General features: G+C 44.3%; 1 protein-coding gene across 9 annotated transcripts in view; it reads right to left on the reverse strand.

Moving 5' to 3' along the window:
• AHI1 (Abelson helper integration site 1) overlaps positions 1–19,108 on the reverse strand; it is a 73,285-nt gene that overhangs the window by 25,090 nt on the left and 29,087 nt on the right. For all 9 annotated transcript variants that reach the window (XR_013586601.1, XR_013586600.1, XM_078604311.1 and 6 more), the window contains exons 17-22: positions 18,931–19,049; positions 18,267–18,397; positions 9,688–9,828; positions 8,098–8,342; positions 3,911–3,953; positions 581–651 (exon numbers count right to left, since the gene is read on the reverse strand). Coding sequence is in view for 7 of the 9 variants with exons in the window: in XM_078604311.1 (XP_078460437.1) it covers positions 581–651; positions 3,911–3,953; positions 8,098–8,342; positions 9,688–9,828; positions 18,267–18,397; positions 18,931–19,049 (750 nt within the window). In the remaining 2 variants the exon portion in view is untranslated. The remainder of the gene's footprint in view (positions 1–580; positions 652–3,910; positions 3,954–8,097; positions 8,343–9,687; positions 9,829–18,266; positions 18,398–18,930; positions 19,050–19,108) is intronic.

Here is a 19,108-nt window from a genome sequence, read left to right on the forward strand (position 1 = left end):
ATCACTATATTGTGCTGTCTCCAGGTCTCCCTTGAAGATACTTATGTGTTTGAAGTTTTCGTGACTGCAGGGATCCACACTCTTTGGTTCTTTCGGTAAAGTTGTATACCTACGTGACTTTACCGAAAGAACCAAAGAGTATGGATACTTCTGCGCTCAATGGACTTTTCCCCGATTATAAATAATGCTCATTTTAAACACCCACCTCTGCTGATGTTCGTTCAATGCATTGTCAATTAGCAATGCAACTCTCAAGACACCTCCCTCCGCCGTGCTCTAGACGTGTAAACGATGGTAAAAGTTTACACTATGAGACCTCCAATACCAGTGGCAAAATATAATAGTAGGTTTTTACCCTTTAAACTGGTAAAAAACTGACACCTTTATACAAGGCATCATGTTTGCAATAACCGCAACACAAGCAGTCAAAATGCAAACAAAAAGAAACAACTCTGATAATGATGCCTTGTATAAAGGTGTTAGTTTTGTACCAGTTTAAAGGGTAAAAACCTACTACTACGATGGCAAAAGTGTTGGTGTCAAGCACGAAGACGGGGCTGCGTGGTATGGTGCTGCTCACCTGGGCAATGTGACCCCCACCGGAGAAAGGGACTGGGCTGTTCCACGCCAATGACGAGCCAACTGTTCGTTCTGTAGGCAGCACACACCACGGAATCTCATTACCGCAATGCAACGATGCATCGTACAACACATGAGGCCAGGTATAAGCTGCACGAATCGGGCTCTTGTCATCGTCACGGAGCATAAACCGCCACGTCAACTCCAGTCATCTTCGCAGCAGCAGCTTCTGGTTGGGCCATCGAACAAAGACGACGCTCACCGCATCGCAACGCTTTCAGATGCTGCTTCTGCGGCCGTCTGGAACGCTCTTCCTTCCGATATTCGGAAGCCACTGGAGTTATGCACTTTAAATGTAAATTAAAAACTAGTTTCTTTAGAACTGATTTTTGTGTTGTTCTTCCCCAGCACCTCAGATTAGCACGGTTGGCTACGTACGGTGCGAAAGAAGTTCAACGAACATACATCATCAGCCATAATCTAGCCACTGCTGGATGAAACCCCCCCCCCCCAATTGCCATCGACATCCTTTACGGTGATAATTGGTTTTTTACCCTTTTATCTGGCAACAAAACTGACACCTTTTTTTACAAGGAGTCATGTTTGCAAAGACCACAATACCTGCAGTCGTAATGCAAACAAAAAACATAACTCTGATAATGTATGCACTGTTCTTGATGTTGATTTGGACAGTGCATACATTATCAGAGTTATGTTTTTTTTTGCATTACGACTGCAGGTATTGTGGTCTATGCAAACATGACTCCTTATAAAAAAGGTGTCAGTTTTGTTGCCAGATAAAAGGGTAAAAAACCAATTATCATATTTTTCTACTGGCAAATGATCCTTTACGGACTTGCAGACCTCATTTCTTCATCTCCAAGATGGTCATGCTCCTTAGTATGTTCTCTCCTTTAGCTGCCATTCAGCGACCAGTCTCATCATCCATCAGTCATCATCCCTTAGAGCGATGTAACCTGCCCAAGCCATTTACTTTATTGATCAGTCAATAGGATGTCTCCCATTGGTGTTAGTCCTTGGTAGCATGCATCTCTCAATGCTTTGTGCAATTTTTCAGCTTTTTACCCATTTTCCATGTTTGTGTCGAGGCAGGTTCTATGCACAAATTGAATCACTTCTTCTGTAGGTACCGCTACAGTGTTATGTTGCTCATCATTATCGAGTTCAGAACTTCCACTCATTCATTACTTTATTTAATAACTTTCATCCCGAGCCACATTAAATAATTGTTCTTGGTACACATATTCTGCGATTTGTTCCACTTGTGTTCATCCAACAATTACTTTATTTAGTTTTGCAAACTTGCTGCATATGATTTAAATTTTTCTCATATTAACCTTTAGCCCAACTATGCAACCACCATTTCTTCCACTGATCCCTGGAGTGCATTTTCATGGGGGCCGCTATAATATTGTCAGCATGTTTTCCTCATTTATTTTGAATTCTCCAGTGTTAATTCTAGATTTGAAGTTTTCGTGACTGCAAGGATTCATACTCTTTGTTTTGTTTTCGGTAAAGTCACGTAGGTAAAAAATTTAAATAAAATAAATCACGACGTTTCGGGCACAACACAAGCATCAAGTTGTCCCCACCTGAAGAAGGACGCTTGTGTTGCGCCCGAAACGTCGTGATTTAATTTATTTTAATTTTTTACCGACGTGACTTTACCAAAAAAACCAAAGAGTATATTCTCCAGTGTTGGCTGTGAATATCCTTGGTGACAGCGGATCTCCACATTGTACCAATGGATTTATTTTGATGAGCAGTAATTCCATTAAAAGGTATGATCCAGCTTAAAATGCACCTGATTGTGTTGACAACTGGCTGGGTGACAACAGCGGCTCTTAGCTAAAATCCGTGGTAGAGAGTTCACTCAGTTAACAGTGGTTATCCTTAGGATAGACTCATCTCCGACATAAAAACACAAAATATCTACCACTTGAAAAACAAAAACAAGATATGACCACTGCTCCATCCTGTAACGAGTTAACTGGTTTGTTACCTGCTGACGCTTGTCGTGTACACTTAACCATTTGAATAGCTGTACTGCATTATTTTTTTTATGCAAGTGAACTTTGCAAATCATGGTGTAAACATTACTGACCTTCGCGTTTTAAACAATTTGCCACAATAGAGGGATGCGATTCGATGTTTTCACACGATGTGGTGAACATAGCCGCCTCGAGTGGCTGTAGAAGTCGCACGAACCCATTTGGTGCACCAAATTCAAAATGAAATCAACAAGTTTCTACACGTGTCATTGCGTGCATTACGAACTGAGGAATCGACATTAAACGGAAGTAGCCGCGTGGCTAAGGGGCCAAAACACTGAGCGAGAATGGCTGAGATAATGGGTTGATATCTGGACTTTAGTCAGCCGTGGTGAAACTAAGTACTCAAGTGTAGGAGGGAGTAGATGCTCTCAGCCTCGTGTCCAATGAGTGCACAAGAACCGAATTACGTACGTTTTAGTTTCTCATTTAATTTGCCGTATCTCAGCTTTGAGACGTGACTGAGATGTGACAACAATATGCTGCAGGGAATAATAAAGTGTTCATACTCTTAGGTTTTTTCGGTAAAATCACGTAGGTCAAAAAAATAATAATAAAATAAAAGAAAATTTTTTAATAACTCAATTAAATCACGACGTTTCGGAGGCAACACAAGTCTCCGTGTTCAGGTGGGACCGTTACAGCCAAATTTACTGTATCAAGTGAGAGTATATTTGGCTGTGACGGTCCTACCTGAAGATGGAGACTTGTGTTGCCTCCAAAACATCGTGATTTAATTTTGTTATTTTCATTTTTTTTACCTACGTGACTTTACCGAAAAAACCTAAAATTATGAATCCTTGCAGTCACGAAAGCTTCAAATCTAGAAATAATAAAGTGTGTTTAACTCGTGTGGATATATTTAATTCAGAAGCAGTTCTTTGACATCAACTTCTGCAGTGATTCTCTGAACACAGAGCGATGCGCCGCTAATTGCAGAGTTTCGAATGGGAGATTGTTCGTTTCAGGAAAAGACACGGACAGCACGGCTGATATACAATGGAAGAAAACAAAGAAGCATTATCATACGATGCATCAGTACATCAATACACCCCTAATTCACATCTTCGTCTGGGTAAAAAAAAAAGTATTTTAACAAATTTAAATTCCTATACAAGACGAGAAAAAAAATTCTAAAAGTCCACGAGGGTTGCACTATCAAACAAAAAAGCAGTTGTTATTTGTAAGCTCAATGTGTGCTGCTCTGATTAGTTAGGGCTTGTAAAATCGTAAAGATAAACAAATAAACAAAAACCCACCGGTGCCGTAATCCGCTATTGTTGCTCCTGGCTTCAAAGAGTCCTGAGACACAGACCACACGAGTGAACCACAATGTGTTTATCTATGCCGAGGGTACCAACAACACGCAAATGTTGCATTTAACGGGAGAGGCTTATCTAGAATAACATTTAATTTATCGAGCAAATGCTTTCTTTTAAATCAAGCTTACATTTTTTTAACTTACAAGTTACAATTTTGAAACTTTTAATGTGTGTGTATACCGAACTGTAAAAACATTTTAATGAAACTTAATTTTGTTTTAAGTTACTCACTAAGGAAATGTATTTAAAATATAGGTTAGGCATTAAAAAATTAGCTCATACTCATAATAAAAAGTTAATCACATTTTAGCCTTATTTTAGACGAATGATAACCACAGAATAGGAGACCTTTCTTCATACGATCAGAAAACACACCTCTTTAAAACCAAGTCCAGAGTATTGCACTGCTAATCTTATCACTGTAGATACCACAGAGGTTCATACAACACAAAGCAAGCAAAGTGGGTTTGTGGATTTGTGGTTAGCCTCAAAACAATAAGGGCGTGGTTGCGAAACATTGCCTGTGGTAAGGATAACACATGGCTCATACTTGTCATATGCAAAGCAAAAGTGCTGCATCGATCTACTTCCTTCACAAAAAAATTCCATTCATGTCCGAGCAACGTACAACTTCAATGGAGCCAAAGATTTGTGTTTTTTAAATTTCCAAAGCCGATGATTTCCGATAGTCAAAACACATCGACGGAAGAGTTGGAGAAGTGACCGATCTATGTAACATTTCGACCCGCTCCGACTGGACATCTGCAAAATAAATTACCTTTATAGCTCATTGTATTCCTCCAGTATAAATAAAGATTCTGATTCTGGTGTTTTAATCAGCAGTGACCAATGCATAGACCATGTTTGGCCTGGCAGTGACAACAACACTTTGAAGAGACTGGTTCAAGCAAGCCTAACTCTGCTAATGTAACAAGGAATGTTGAAACTGCTCCAATATACTTGCATTAAACCAATACTGCAAAGATGGACCCCCCCCTCGCCCAGAAAGCTGTACGCCCGAGGGGTTTGTGTAAAGTCAAATGCGTAGAGTCAAATGTTGGAAGTAGGCATGATGTGTTGTCACTTTTAAGAGTAATCGTTATAGTGACATAAATTCAGCTGATGAAGCGTGGTGCGGGGGAGATGATGATTTGATTGCTATATTGAGCTTGCCTTCACGAGATAAATAAAGTTTCAAATATGTCTCACTGCCTGTAATGTACATTATGAGCAGAAAGCCAGGTCACAGCCAGAACTACACCTTTCGACTTGAACACAAACTTTCAAAGACTTTTAAAAAACTCGGCCAACATTTTAAAGCTATGGGTCGGGTTCGCAGGTTAGCAATTAGCATTACCTATTTTAAGTTAAGGTATAGAAATGATTCTAGGTGCGTTTAGACAGTTTTAAATTCATTACAGATTAGGGTTATATTGAATTCATTGAGGTTACGTTTTTTAACAGTTTAGAGATGGTTTTATAGTGTACGAGTTTAAAGTACAGTCGTAACATTCGAGTTGGTGTATATTTAAACTTAAGGCGTTTATTGTTTAGCTGTAAACATGGTAAGAATTTCAGTGAGTAAACCTCATGGGCTAATACTTTATTCATTTGCGGCAGTGCGGATGAAAGTTGCAAAGCAGGAAATGAAGGTTGTGTTGGAACACTCAGTGCAGATAGAGTTCGACAATGATGATGGATTGTGAGCAACAGCGCCACCCACAGGCATCTCTCACATAACGCGTGCTAAGCGCACGCACTCGTCCCACGGGCAGAGAGTAACGTGCCCTTTGGTTCTTTCGGTAAAGTCACGTATAAAGATAAGATAATAAATAAAAAAATAGCACACGACGTTTCGATTGCAACACAAGCAATCATCATCAGGTATAAATGAAATAGCAACAAAAATCTCAGCAGAAAACTATAGACAGAAAACCTTGCATTACATTACATTTCGATATTTTGCTCGGTTTTTTAATTTAATGTGTCGCTCTCCCGTTCTCCTAATTTTCAAGCTTGCTTACTTTACCACCCGTCGTCCTACCCATTGACATGCTAATTTTTTCTCTAACCCCCTCCCTCTCTCCGCCCCCGCCCCCTCTCTCTATTTAAGGCCTCGTCACAAAGACTTTCTCTCTCTTTGTGCCTATGTGTTGCTCTCTCTCTATGTATCTTGGTGATATCTGTCGGCTTATATGTCTGTCTATAGTTTTCTGGTTAGATTTTTGTTGCTATTTCATTTATACCTGATGATGATTGCTTGTGTTGCAATCGAAACGTCGTATGCTATTATTAAATTTATTATTTTATCTTTATACGTGACTTTACCGAAAGAACCAAAGAGTAATTCCTGCAGTCACGAAAGCTCCAAAATTAAGAGAGTAACGTGCCGTCAAGCAGGTGAAGGCGCGCACGCTAACCATCGAACAAATACGAAAAGAGTGCAATAATTAACTCGTACAGTTTTCATACCTATTCATAGTGGTGTGATATAACTGTGAAGACCGATCTTAACTTCTGAGCTCAGGCTGGGGTAGAAAGTGTGCTGTCCCCCAAAGACAGTCACTGCATCGCACGCTTTCAGACGTGCCTCTGCGGCCGTCTGGAACGCTCTTTCCTCCAATATGAGGAAGCCACTGGAGCTATGCACTTTTAAATCTACATTGAAAACTCATTTCATTAGAATTGCTTTTGGTGTTTAATTTGTTGTCCTTCCCCCGCAGTTGTGAGTAGCACGGTTGGCTGTGTACCGTGCGAAAGAAATTCAACATACATACACACGTCTGCTCTGAAATTGTGCATTCCGAGCGTAACTGTAGCATTGCTACAGTAACGCAGCACGGACTGAAACACGATTATTTTTATCTGTAAATATTTTTTGGATATACGGAACGTTTACAAATGGATACCCATTTGGATTCTACATGTGCTGCAATGGCGATAAATGGATTTGAATCGCGAGGGGTCGGGAGAGTTGAGTCGTTATATCCCGACAATGTAAGAACTTTGAGGAGCGTCTCACAAAGAGCAGGTAACAAGGTTAGATTGAGGTTAATACTGGTAGGAACTACCTGGTTCCACCAGCCCACAGGGGATTATTGTGTCCGTCCGTCGTGCATCCAAAAATGGGAGGGGTGGGGCTGGGTGGAGAGGGGAGGGTGGGGAGGGGCTGGGTGGGGAGGGTGGGGAGGGGCTGGGTGGGGAGGGGAGGGTGGGGAGAGGCTGGGTGGGGAGGGTGGGGCTGGGTGGGGGGGTGGGAGGGAGGGGTGGGGCTGGGTGGGGAGGGGCTGGTCACCCCGTGGTGCCCTTATAAAACTCAACGTTTAACCTACTCACGCCGGCTTGTGCCCGCCCTCACAGTCGGCCATATTTGCGGAATACACCACGCCACCGTTGACCCTGGCCATTGACCGAGCAACCCAACGTTCCTACCAGCTCCCTCCGCAGGAATGTGTTATATCGGTCAAAATAAAATCTCATAAGATTAATTTGAAAATAAAGTCTTCCGAGAGGGTGGTTTCCCTTTGATTTGTAACTGCTGCACACTGCACTCATCAACTCGCTAACATCTGAACCGCCTAGAAATGTTTGCCGACCAAACCTCAGCATTAAGGCTAAGGTTATAGAGATGAGGTTAAGTTAAAGTTAGGACAAGGGGGTTAGGAATACATTTTCTTGGACTTAAGGTTAAGGTAGGGCATGGATTGGCCTAGAGTATGGTTAGATACTGTGGTAAGTTTGGGGTAGGACTATAGTCTGGTTGGCAATGTGGTTATGATTAAAGCTAAGATTGCAGTTGGCAAGTGTGGTTAGCGGCTAGGGGTTGGGTTAGCGGCTGGTTAGATAGCCTAATGGCGAGGGCTAGTGGTAAGAATTGGTTGACAAGTGTGATTAGGGTTAGAAGTACGGCTAGGATCTGGTGGACAGTGTATGATTATGGGTCGGGATAGGGACAAGTTGGTGAATTTTACATCTGACGTGATTAGGGATAAGAGCAAGGCTCGGGTGCGGTTGGCTAACGCGATTCACTGCCAACAATGCGCCTTTCCAACGCATCGCCAAATCTTGTATTTGTTCGTTCTCTCTTCGCTCGCTTGCGGCGTCCGCAGCAGCCCCACGCTCACCGCGAGCACCGAGTCGAGTTTTCGGCGGACGCTCTGCAGCCGCGAAGGGAAGAGCGACGCGGCAGCGGCAGCCGCGTCGCCGGTTCCGTGGCCCAGCGTCTCCACGGCCGTCCACGAAGCGGGGCCCGCTGGTCCCGTGGACCCGAGCCACCGAGGGCCGCGCGAGTTCCCCGCCGCCAGGTGGCCCGGTGCGGCCGACGAGGGCTCCTGCACGTCCCGGTAGCTGCGGGCCTCCGTCTGTGCCACTGGGCGACGCAAAAAAAGACAAAGATCCCCCCGTATAGCCTGGACAGATTGTTGGTGGCAAGTGCCTGTTAGCGAGCACTTACGAAGGCCGGGCACGCGGCACACGAGGGGGTGGGTGGTCAGCACCACACCTGGCCGCCTTTATCTCCCTAGTGCCGATGTTTACACATTGCACCAGGTACTCATTTGAGGCTGAGGCGAGGCCCAGGACCGATTCAGATCATTGTCACTGGTGTTGGCCGTGAGTGGGAATAGAACTCGGGTCGACGGGTTCGTAGTGCAGCGCGCTAACCGCTACACTACCGCGGTGAACACGTAGATCCACGCGCGACTGGTCGGTCCGGAGTCGATAACCTCTATTCAAGAGCATGCGAAAGCCAAGTAGCCCTGAGTTCAAGTCCTCCTCGGCTATGTCTCAAACCATCATCCCTCCTCCTCGGACGAGAAGCACTTCGTGGTAAGTGAACAGTGATGTTGCTAAGGACAGACTGGCCTCTTGTCATGGGAATGTGGAATTCTTGGCACTGCCTCAAGGCCTGCAAATAAGAGGATGGCTGTCCATGTTCATTTGAATAGGGAGGCAGACTTGAAATACATTTTCATAATTAAACATTTGTATGGTGTAGAGAAGCCTTGATCCAGCAAGAGTGGACAGATCATCATAAAGGAGGTGACCATTGCACTCTGGGTTTTCCAGATCAAAATGTCTCAGCGACGTTGATTTACATGCGGACTATTTACAGGTACTGGAAACAGTAGCAGCATAATTAAATACTGCATATTAGTGAAGCATCAGTCTTCTGCCGTACCTTCTGCACACAAGTAAAATTGCTCACAGTGGAGTGAGATAGGTCACACTGCAGACCACATCTCTCCCCCTGTATCACGAGGCCAGTGTGGCAAACGATGGTAAGTCAACCTCATGACTGATATGGCATGGGGTGGGGCAGTGAACAAGCAGTTGACTGGCAAAAGGCTGAAAATCATGATTCATCCAGAAAAGCCTCATTAAATCTCAAAACTCTTTTCTAGAAGGGCTTCACATTTGGATATTTGGGAGGAAACCAGACCATGTGGATGAATCCCACGCAAAGGATGGGATAATGCTCAAAGACGGGTTCACAACCTACTTGCTGTACCATCTCCCGACTGCATCACGCAGCCCAGCGGGTGTGAAAGTTTCTCAAACCTGCAGGATCCATCAGCCCGTTCCTACAACAAAACACATCTCTGGACCACAGGTGTATGCCACCACACCCCGTCTGGCTCATAGATAGCTGGAGGGTTAGCTGGCACGTGAGCAACTGTTCTGACGAACGTCAGCGTCAACGCGGCGGGGCCCACCCTTGTGGTCGTAGGCGAAGACAAGAACAGGCTGCGCGTCCCCGTGGCAGCAGAACGCCACCATGTGCTCGTGTGGGTGGAAGTGCACGTCCCGCACGGGGGCCTGGTAGCCCAGCTCCGAGTACATGGCCACCTGGTCTCCTGCAGCCAAAACGGTGGCACACCAAGACGCGGGTCAGGCGAGTTCACTTCACCAATGCTGTTGGCTCCCCGGCTGCGGAGCGAGCGAGCGAGCGACGTCGATTGGAAACTCCGCCAGACGAACGAACCGAACGATTTTCCCTTCTACGTGACTTTACCGAAAGAACCAAGAAGATGAACCGAACGATTTCAAGGTTGTTATCGTGGCGCAAAAGCTCGCACAAGTCCAGTCACTGAGGTCTGACGGGCGTCATCTGTTTGCAACTGGAAAATACTGCCGGTGAGTCATGATGAAGCATGCCACGATTCAACCCCTCCCACCCACAGATATTTGATCGTCACAACTCCAGGTCGTTATTGCTTTTTTGTGCACCTCTTACCATCTCACTTATTCCATATTATTTGTACAGCTCATTTTCGCTCAATGAGCCGAAATGTAACATTTGCAGATTGTTTACAATCGTCATGAAATGTAAATCCTGTGATTCTTCAATGATTTTTGGGTTAGGCCAGGTAACAATCTGGTCAAATTAGTATCGCTACGGTAAGATGAACAATTCTCGCAATCAATTTTTCTTCAACTTAGCGGTGAGCTGAAACAATAGCAATTGACGGGTTAAACGCCGGCTCGTACACGTGACAATTTAAGTTGTGTGGCTGTGTCGTGTTTTGGAGAGTCTTAACGAGATGCATTTTGCTAGATCTCAATCACTATGTGGCCTAACCCAAAGACCAATCATGAATCATAATCTAGGCTGATAAAACTCAAATATTTAGTAAGCTCCTGCTGCATCTTGCAAACACGTACTGAAGCCGCATGTCCCGTCACCTCACGCTGGAGTCTAGCGCATGTGTAATGACGTAGTGACATCTACTGGTTGGAAAAGGGAAGCGCGGGTACAGGCACCACTATAAACATCATCCAATCCCAACGGGAGAGGTATCTGGGCCACAGGTGGAGGGCGGGGCTAGCCGAGATACTCCGGGAACTGGCTAGAAGGTTCCACGAGAGGGCGTGGCCGGAGGCGGAGCCTAGCCGTGCCTGCGGCTATATAAGCGGAGGTGGACTCATAATCAACGTTTTTGGGTCAGATCGCGTTATTTATAAATGTGTCGTAACCCTCCACCACCCGACACGGCCAATCAGTAAAAAAGTGTCACGTTGACAGAAGACAAATAGTTCACTGCTTTAGCCCACTGGTGTGTTGAAGCGTGAAACCACAACAATTTACAATTTGAGTACGACGTTTCGCTGGTAATTGCATCCAGCATCATCGGGCAATTCGCCAGAATGGTGAGGCTCTGCTGTGTCTCCCGTTCTTATATAGAGCAGCAGCAGGGCGACTCGTGGTCGGTGTGGGGAGCCTTGGGTCCGGACTGCGTCGCTGCTCGCCGTCATCTCTCTCCGTCGTTCGGCCACGTGGCGGATCTCCCGCGAAGTCCCACCAGCCTCGCCGGCACGCCGCCAACCAGCGGCGAGGCCGGGAGTGGGCAGACGGAACCACGCTGTGGGATCGACCATGTGTAGCCTGTAGGGATGCTAATATCTACGTGTGTACTCGGAGAAGGAAGAGGGTAAGGTTGGCCTGTGGTGTACCCGAATGTGAATCAAGAAGAGAGTACCCTCTACACGACGTGTCGCGGAAGTCGCTCATTACACATGCAATGACTAAGAGAGAAGATATTTCCTTGGTAAAAATAATGCAGACACTCTTGAACAGCTTTAGGACCGTTAACACTGTGAGCTTTCTGAAAAGCATGCTTACAGATTTGAGAATTGCAAAGGCCCAAAATATACATGGCTCATTGAGATTATAACCAGTATAAGAGCGTCAGCTTACTATCGATGTTTTCGTACGTGTCAACCTGTGATCATTTCTGTTACTCAGCATGCAATATATGCGAACGATCATTGACTAAAACAATTTATCAATTGTATTCGATTCCAATAAAAACTCTCCGTATGTCAGTAATTCAAACGACAGTTGCACTTAAACACGAATGAACCAGCATTTGGATGGATTGCCAGGCGTTATGGAACAAATAAAAGTAAAAGAATATCCAAAGCATGTTATTTATGTCAGTGTTACATGACCTTGGTTGATAGCTATAATCAACTTAGTCTACAATTACCATCCTCATCATCCCTTTCGGAACTCCCACTTATCAAGGCTGCTCCATCGAGTGCGTAGAGTGCCACAGTGGTGAGATGTTAACTCCCTCGCCTGGTATACAGGAGGTCGTGGGTTCAATCCCGACCCTAACGTCTGGATATTTGGAGCTTGCATGTCTCTCTCGTCATAGTCGCGTGGATTTTTCTCTGGGTCCTCCGATTTTTCCCTCCACATTCAAAAATGTGCGTTTTTGGCTGCTATAAATTTCCACACGATAAACCACTTAATTGAGCTTTCATTATTTGTGGCCAAGGTCACTTCTTAAAAATAGCTATATAGCTCAGTGGGCCTTGCCTGGTAAAATAAAATAAAAAGAGTTAAGTTAGTTATAAAATGAACAGCGATTGTACTATTGTACAGGAATGTGTCATTTTCACTGCTTGCTCTGAACCACTATAGAATATGAGCACCACCTCATGCTCATCTGGGCATAGGGACATAATACTTGTTTTGTTACTAATTAGTAATTTAAGCATTACTTGTATAGATTAGTCAATTAAATAAATGACAGGCAGCAGGACATATACCATGATGTGCTTCTGTTGAGTTGTTCTCAGCTGCAATCGGCTTCCTGTTGCATTGTGTACAATGTCTAACAAGGGAATATGATGTTTCTCTCTCTCTAAAAGTTTTGTATATACGGTCATACAAATAAAATTCAGCAAAAACTGAAATCCATCTATTGAAAAACAACATTAAAACGACACAAACTGTTGAGAACAACCTTCTCTGTCTGAGAACAAACTCAAGTTACAGGTCAAGGTCATGAAAAACTTCATGAAAAACACCACAACAACAAAATAACACTCATTTTAAAAATATTCTAGTTATTGTACTGAATTCGAGAAGCCAATAATGCACATGTCTTGGTGTACTTCACCCATGTGACCCAAAATTTGGGGTCTTTATTGAAATGCCTCAATAACAGCATTCAAGCAGTGCCATTCTGTGTACCAGGGCCACATTTTAATTTGATACAAGCAAATAATGGGCATCTGCACATACACACACACATCAGTATATCATACATATACGCATACACATTCAAGAGTGGCTGTGGAACTAAATAAATGCTTTTTCTACCAATAAGTCACATGCAACAAAACGCTGCATGACAGTGAATATGTTCCTGAACATTATTTGAAACTATGGGGTCCATCAAGAGAAAACATCGTGCAAAACACGACTGTCCTTAACCATTGTTATTTTTATATTTAATTTGTTTTATTTTTTATTATTTTATTATCTCCCTTCTAAGTGACTTTACCGAAAGAACCAAGAATATGTCCTTAACCAATTCATTAAAGACCTAAGGATGCTCCAAAATCTTACGGATGATCCAAATGCACATGGGCTCGGAGATCGAAGTCAGAATCAGAGCCTGTAATTATCCTGGAGAAATCCGATGAGCTATGAAGCTCTTTTCAGAGATGTCGAGTAGAGGCAGATCAGAAAGTTCCAACTATACAAAAACAATTACACTGGTCAACACACTTTTTTCTGGCATAAGGTATTCCAACGGTGCTGATTCCAAATGTGGCATCAGTTTTTGTCTATCACACCAGGTTTTTGAGATATCAAATATTGCATTTTCAATAAAAACTGCAGAAGAAAAATATTAAATAAATCTGGATATCTACATAAAATGATATTATAATCACACTATCCTAAAAATACAGCACCATATTTTAACACTAAAGCAGTCACTGACTCGCAACAACTTGCAATCATAAGTGACAGAGTTAATTTTGGGTAAAATCAATGAAAATGGGGTATGCCGATAGCATAAAAATGAGATGTGATAGAGCAAATCTGAGATCAGATTTGGAATCAGCACCCTGAAATTAGTCTAAAACAGCTGCAAAAGTACAGGTCAGAATTTTTTTTTTGTTGACCAGTGTTATAGGAGTGCAAGGTATAGGAAGGTAAGAAAATCACTCTAAATTATAAAAAAAACTAAACTATCTTTATTTTTCACCAGCTAAAAAAACCCACTGAGCTATTAGTTATTTTTCAGAAGTGACGTGGCCACAAATGATGGCTCAACAAAGTGGCTTATCACGTAGAAAGGCATAGCAGGCAAATAATCTAAAAGTCACCGGGACATCAAGGGCGCGACATCGCGAGCTCAAGTTCACACACCTGCACTGTGGAACATCGGGACGCTGGGGACGGGCTCAGGTGATTGGCTGTCCAATTTGTTTCTAACTCCCCCTCCCCCCCCTGTTGGCAACGTTAACCTAAGGGGGAAGGCCACATGCTAACGTACCTGTGAACCGGTAAGCACTAAGTGGGCATAGAGTGGCAATCCTGAGAAAGAGCCACTCACACCAAAGGGCCACCCAGGTACAGAGATGAATTGTGTTTGCCCCGTCTGGTCCACACAAACACACCCGAGCGGTGATGATGAGCTCAACGCGCCTGTGCTTTCTGCGTCCGTGCACGCTGGCCAAACAGCGCGTGTGCCAATGGATGAGAGAATTTCCACTGCTTTACTAAACTGAATATTTTTTTAAATCCTTTATATTAAGTTCACTTGCGCGCTTGCTTGCTTGCTTACGACCGTGCAAATCTTTCGGTCGTTTTTTAACCCACTTCCCGTGATCCAATCGAGCTGACATTTCCCACACAGACTCGTTGTGCGTGACAATGTATTTTCGTGAATTTTTTTTTCCAAAATTTTACACTTTTTAGGACAAAAATATTATATTTAATTACCAATTGCTTAATGGTGGCATGCAATCATCTGACCCATAGGTGGCAGCCATGTCAAGCCAGAGGACGAGAGGACTCTAGCCGCCACGCATATAAAGGATTTATAGTGAAAAACTTTGTTTTTACGGGTTAATTTTTTCTCAACTGTGGTGCAGTGCCATTTACCTTGGCAGTGCAAATACAGCTGTCCAGGAACCAGTAGCTCTGAGCCTAAGTCATTAAGCTTGGTGCTCATAATACGCACCTCAACGCATCACATTTGCTGCAGGAAAAATACATACAAATTCAATCCAATGCACATCCCAGCGCATTACGGCTCATCGCTTCCTTCCTTCCTTCTAAAATTAGAAAAATGCTGTTTTATACTATGGCCATGAATTTTACCAGGGTTATTACGATGTTAGTGTGCGCATTGTCTGTGTATGTAAACACAAATACCATAGGCCTTTTTGTCTCGAGAGACAATTCTTTTGCGCCTTACGAGGTCAGCTGTAGGTTTTGCAGCGCCTAGAATGACTTAGTAGGCCAATCCTTGAGTGGCAATCGTTGGCGCAAAGCCCGGGCAGGTTATTCTGGACATCCTGGATTGCCCATGCGTCAGGATCCCCCCCTCGGCCTTGCTGGTGATGTCCAAAGGAGTGCGTAGCACGACGTTCGGTACCAGTTTGGCTGCGGGGGCTGCCGGGAATGTGCCGCTGCGCGTCACAAAACCGCCTGAGGGGCCCCACTCCTGATTTTCTGTCGGGGTTTAATCCCTTAGCCATTGACTCTCCCGAGACATAATTGTTTTTTTACCCTTTAATCTGGCAACAAAACTGACACCTTTTTTAATAATAAAATAAAAATAAAAAGGTGTCAAAACTGACACCTTCTTTAATAATAAAATAAAAATAAAAAGGTGTCAAAACTGACGTCTTTTTTATAATAAAATAAAAATAAAAAGGTGTCAGTTTTGTTGCCAGATAAAAGGGTAAAAAACCAATTATCATATTTTGTTACTGGCAAATTGAGGTTACAATGGTGTAAATGCTTACCCCGAGCTCTCATACTCTGATGGTTCATTGTCCTTGAGTTGTGCGCCTTTTGGCGTCATCTGGTCCAACACCATGTGAGACTAGGCTCTAAGGAAAGCTGTCTCGGGTGTGGACCAATCAATTTCAAGGACAGTGCATACATTATCAGTTATGTTTTTTGTTTGCATTCCGACTGCAGGTATTGTGGTCAATGCAAACATGACTCTTTGTAAAAAAAGTGTCAGTTTTGTTGCTAGATACAAGATTAAAAAAACAATTATAATATTTTGTTACTGGCAAATGAGGTTCCAATGGTCTCCCGAGACACTCACAAGGCAGTGATAAAACCGCGTGACCCTGGGAGGGGTCCTTACCAGGTACTGACAGCCGGGCCAGCTGTGCCTGGGATTCGCGTAAGGCAGGGTCGTCACGCCCTGAGGCAGTTTATCACAAACTACCCGCTACCTAAAACACATGTGCTGTTAACATGCACCTACTAAGACTGGCAGAGTGCACGAGTGGATGGTGTGACCAGTAGCACAGCTATCCACCATTGTCTTGCAGCTCCCATCTTTTGTACACTGGACCAGACACTCATTTGAGGCTGAATTAACATACAGTAGGCCGGGTAATATTCAGATATCACTTGCCACGAGTGGTGCAATGCCAGGAATTAATTCCAATGGAGCTGGGATCACAGCACAGTTCAGTGGCCACTGCAACACCACTCGCACATAAAAGACAGAGACAAAGATCCTTAAAAGACTGTTGGTGCAAGTGCTGTTAGCGAGCACCTATGAAGGTCAGTAAAGCACCACACCCAGCCCTTTGTGTCTCCCCATGACCAATTCAGATATCATCACGGGTGTTGACCGTCAGTGGGGGAATCGAACTCTGCAAGGCGGCTTCACAGCACAGAGCACTAACCGCTATGCCAGCGATCTCCACACACACTCATACATGCACATGGCATTTAAAGAACTTGAACCCATTCGAAGAAAGGTCCTAACGCATGAGGTGACAGCAGAAAGGTGTGAACAGCGCTCACAAGTATACAAAGGGGGCAACGCTTAACAGCGCTAACTGCCAAGCACGTTGCACTCTGTGGGCTCAGCCGTAACACCTTGCAGGTGACTTTTAAAAAACGTGAGGACGGAGGGACCCCCCGCTTTGAAGACTGAGACATCAAGGGAAGACCTGGGAGCTCAAGCACACACGTTACGCTCACAGACTGCCGGCGTGGTAGGGCGTGCGGAGGAAGAGGGCGGCAGGCTGCCAGATGTGAGAGGGGAGGGGGGAGGACCCTGCAAGGAGACGGGGCTAAGCAGGTGCGCTTCGAGTGAGCTCTCAAGAAGCCTCATTCAGGACGGACTTGGAGAAGTGACAGGAATGTGGCCCAAGTATTGGCTGACAATTGACGGTCAGTCAGCCGGTGTCAACTGCCTCTTGAGGAGGTCAGCCAAGAGAGATGTAAACTATTGCCACACACACCTGCCTGAAACATAAACCGCTGTGGAGTGCTCCTAGCCGATGACTATGAATGGGATTTGCTGCAGAAAGACAACCCACATTTGACTACAGCACAATCAAGGGAAAATCCACACAGCTTTTACAGCAACGTACCGAGGTTAAATTTGCGATGCACTCCTAAAATCCCACAGGAGGGCAAGCCGTGTACAAACACCTGAGCAAAAACTTTAAGGAAATATGTAACCGACAAAAAACAAACAATTATTATTTCGTAGATACACACTCAGGATTTGTGTTGCACGCTGCCCATCAAGAGGATGAAACTTTGTAAGTGACAAAAAAAACTTAAAATACATTTTCAGTACTGCTTGAATGACACTGATGTGCCGATAGCAATTATTAAAAACACTCCAAAATATCCTCTTTCTAAATCTTCCTTTCCAATTAACAAAGCCTCAAAAGCATCTTGGAAGCCTGCGATACATAACACAGGTGTATATCTACCAAACAATGGCTATTTTACACTATGAGACCTCCTTTACCAGTGGCAAAATATAGTAATAGGTTTTTACCCTTTCAACTGGTACAACAACTGACACCTTTATACAAGGGATCATGTTTGCAATAACCACAACACAAGCAGTCAAAATGCAAACAAAAATAAACAACTATGATAATGATATAGGACAGTGCATATCATTATCATTATCAGAGTTGTTTCTTTTTGTTTGCATTTTGACTGCTGTGTTGTGGTTATTGCAAACATGATCCCTTGTATAAAGGTGTCAGTTTTTGTACCAGATGAAAGGGTAAAAACCTATTACTATAATGGCTATTTAGTTTTTTGGGCTGCGTCTTTTTTTAATAACATTTCCATACACTTAGTCTGTATGTTCCAGGTGATAATCGGAATTTCAGATTAGCATGACAATGTCGATATTACAAACCAAAGCACAACGATCACAGATCTTCCCGTGGACGCGTTGGCCAACACGCACGTGCCTGCCTTGATCCCAGGGTTAAAGGACACACCGGGGCACGCGGAGGCCAAGACCAGGAGCCATACCCGTGTCGATGTTCCAAACGTAAGCCACGCCATCCTCGCTGCCCGACAGCAGAAAGGTTCCGCAGGGGCTGACGCAGCTGTGCACGCGCTCGCGTTGATTTGAGGCCCCCGTGAACTTCCTGGTCACCTGCCTGCACAGACACGGCCGGTGCCACGACTCGGAACGCTGCGTCGAAAGCTGCCCAGAGTCTAACGGTTAGCGCAGCTTTCCGGGTGACTCATGCCTGCGATCCAGCGACTTGGGAGGTTGGGGTTGTGGATGAGGACAAGATTGTGCATGTAAGATGCCCACCAGCAAAGATAGCAAGGTAACCATAGGATGTATGTATGTGTGTGTTGAACTTCTTTCACGCCGTACATAGCCAACCGTGCTCATCGGAGGTGCGGGGGAAGGACAACAAACTAAACACAAAAAGCAGTTCTTAGGAAATTTGTTTTCAATTAAGATTTAAAAGTGCATAGCTTCAGTGACTTCCTAATATCGGAAGAATGCCTCAGAGTAAGTATGTTACCGATGTACATCTACACGCGTGTTCTCCGCTTGTATGTGCATGTATTTTATCGACACTCTGGTGTTTTATCGCATGCAAACAACGCTGAAAGCCCAATGAGGCGTAATAACATTCGCCTCATGCCGCGGATTACAAGGGGCATATTCACTCACACTCGGACGTCGATGAGGCGCAGGGCACTGTCTCGGGCGTGCACAAGCAGCCTGCGCCCATTGGGATGAGCCCATAGGTGGTTAATGGGGACCCCCTTGAGGTCTGGCTCTTTGATCTCCTATTTGGGGTGGGAGAAAAGCACAGGGACCATCAATCGGCACATGGCAACAGGACAAC

This window comes from Lampetra planeri, chromosome 22, assembly GCF_965212315.1.
Source record: "Lampetra planeri chromosome 22, kcLamPlan1.2.h2, whole genome shotgun sequence".
Classification (NCBI taxonomy): domain Eukaryota; kingdom Metazoa; phylum Chordata; class Hyperoartia; order Petromyzontiformes; family Petromyzontidae; genus Lampetra; species Lampetra planeri.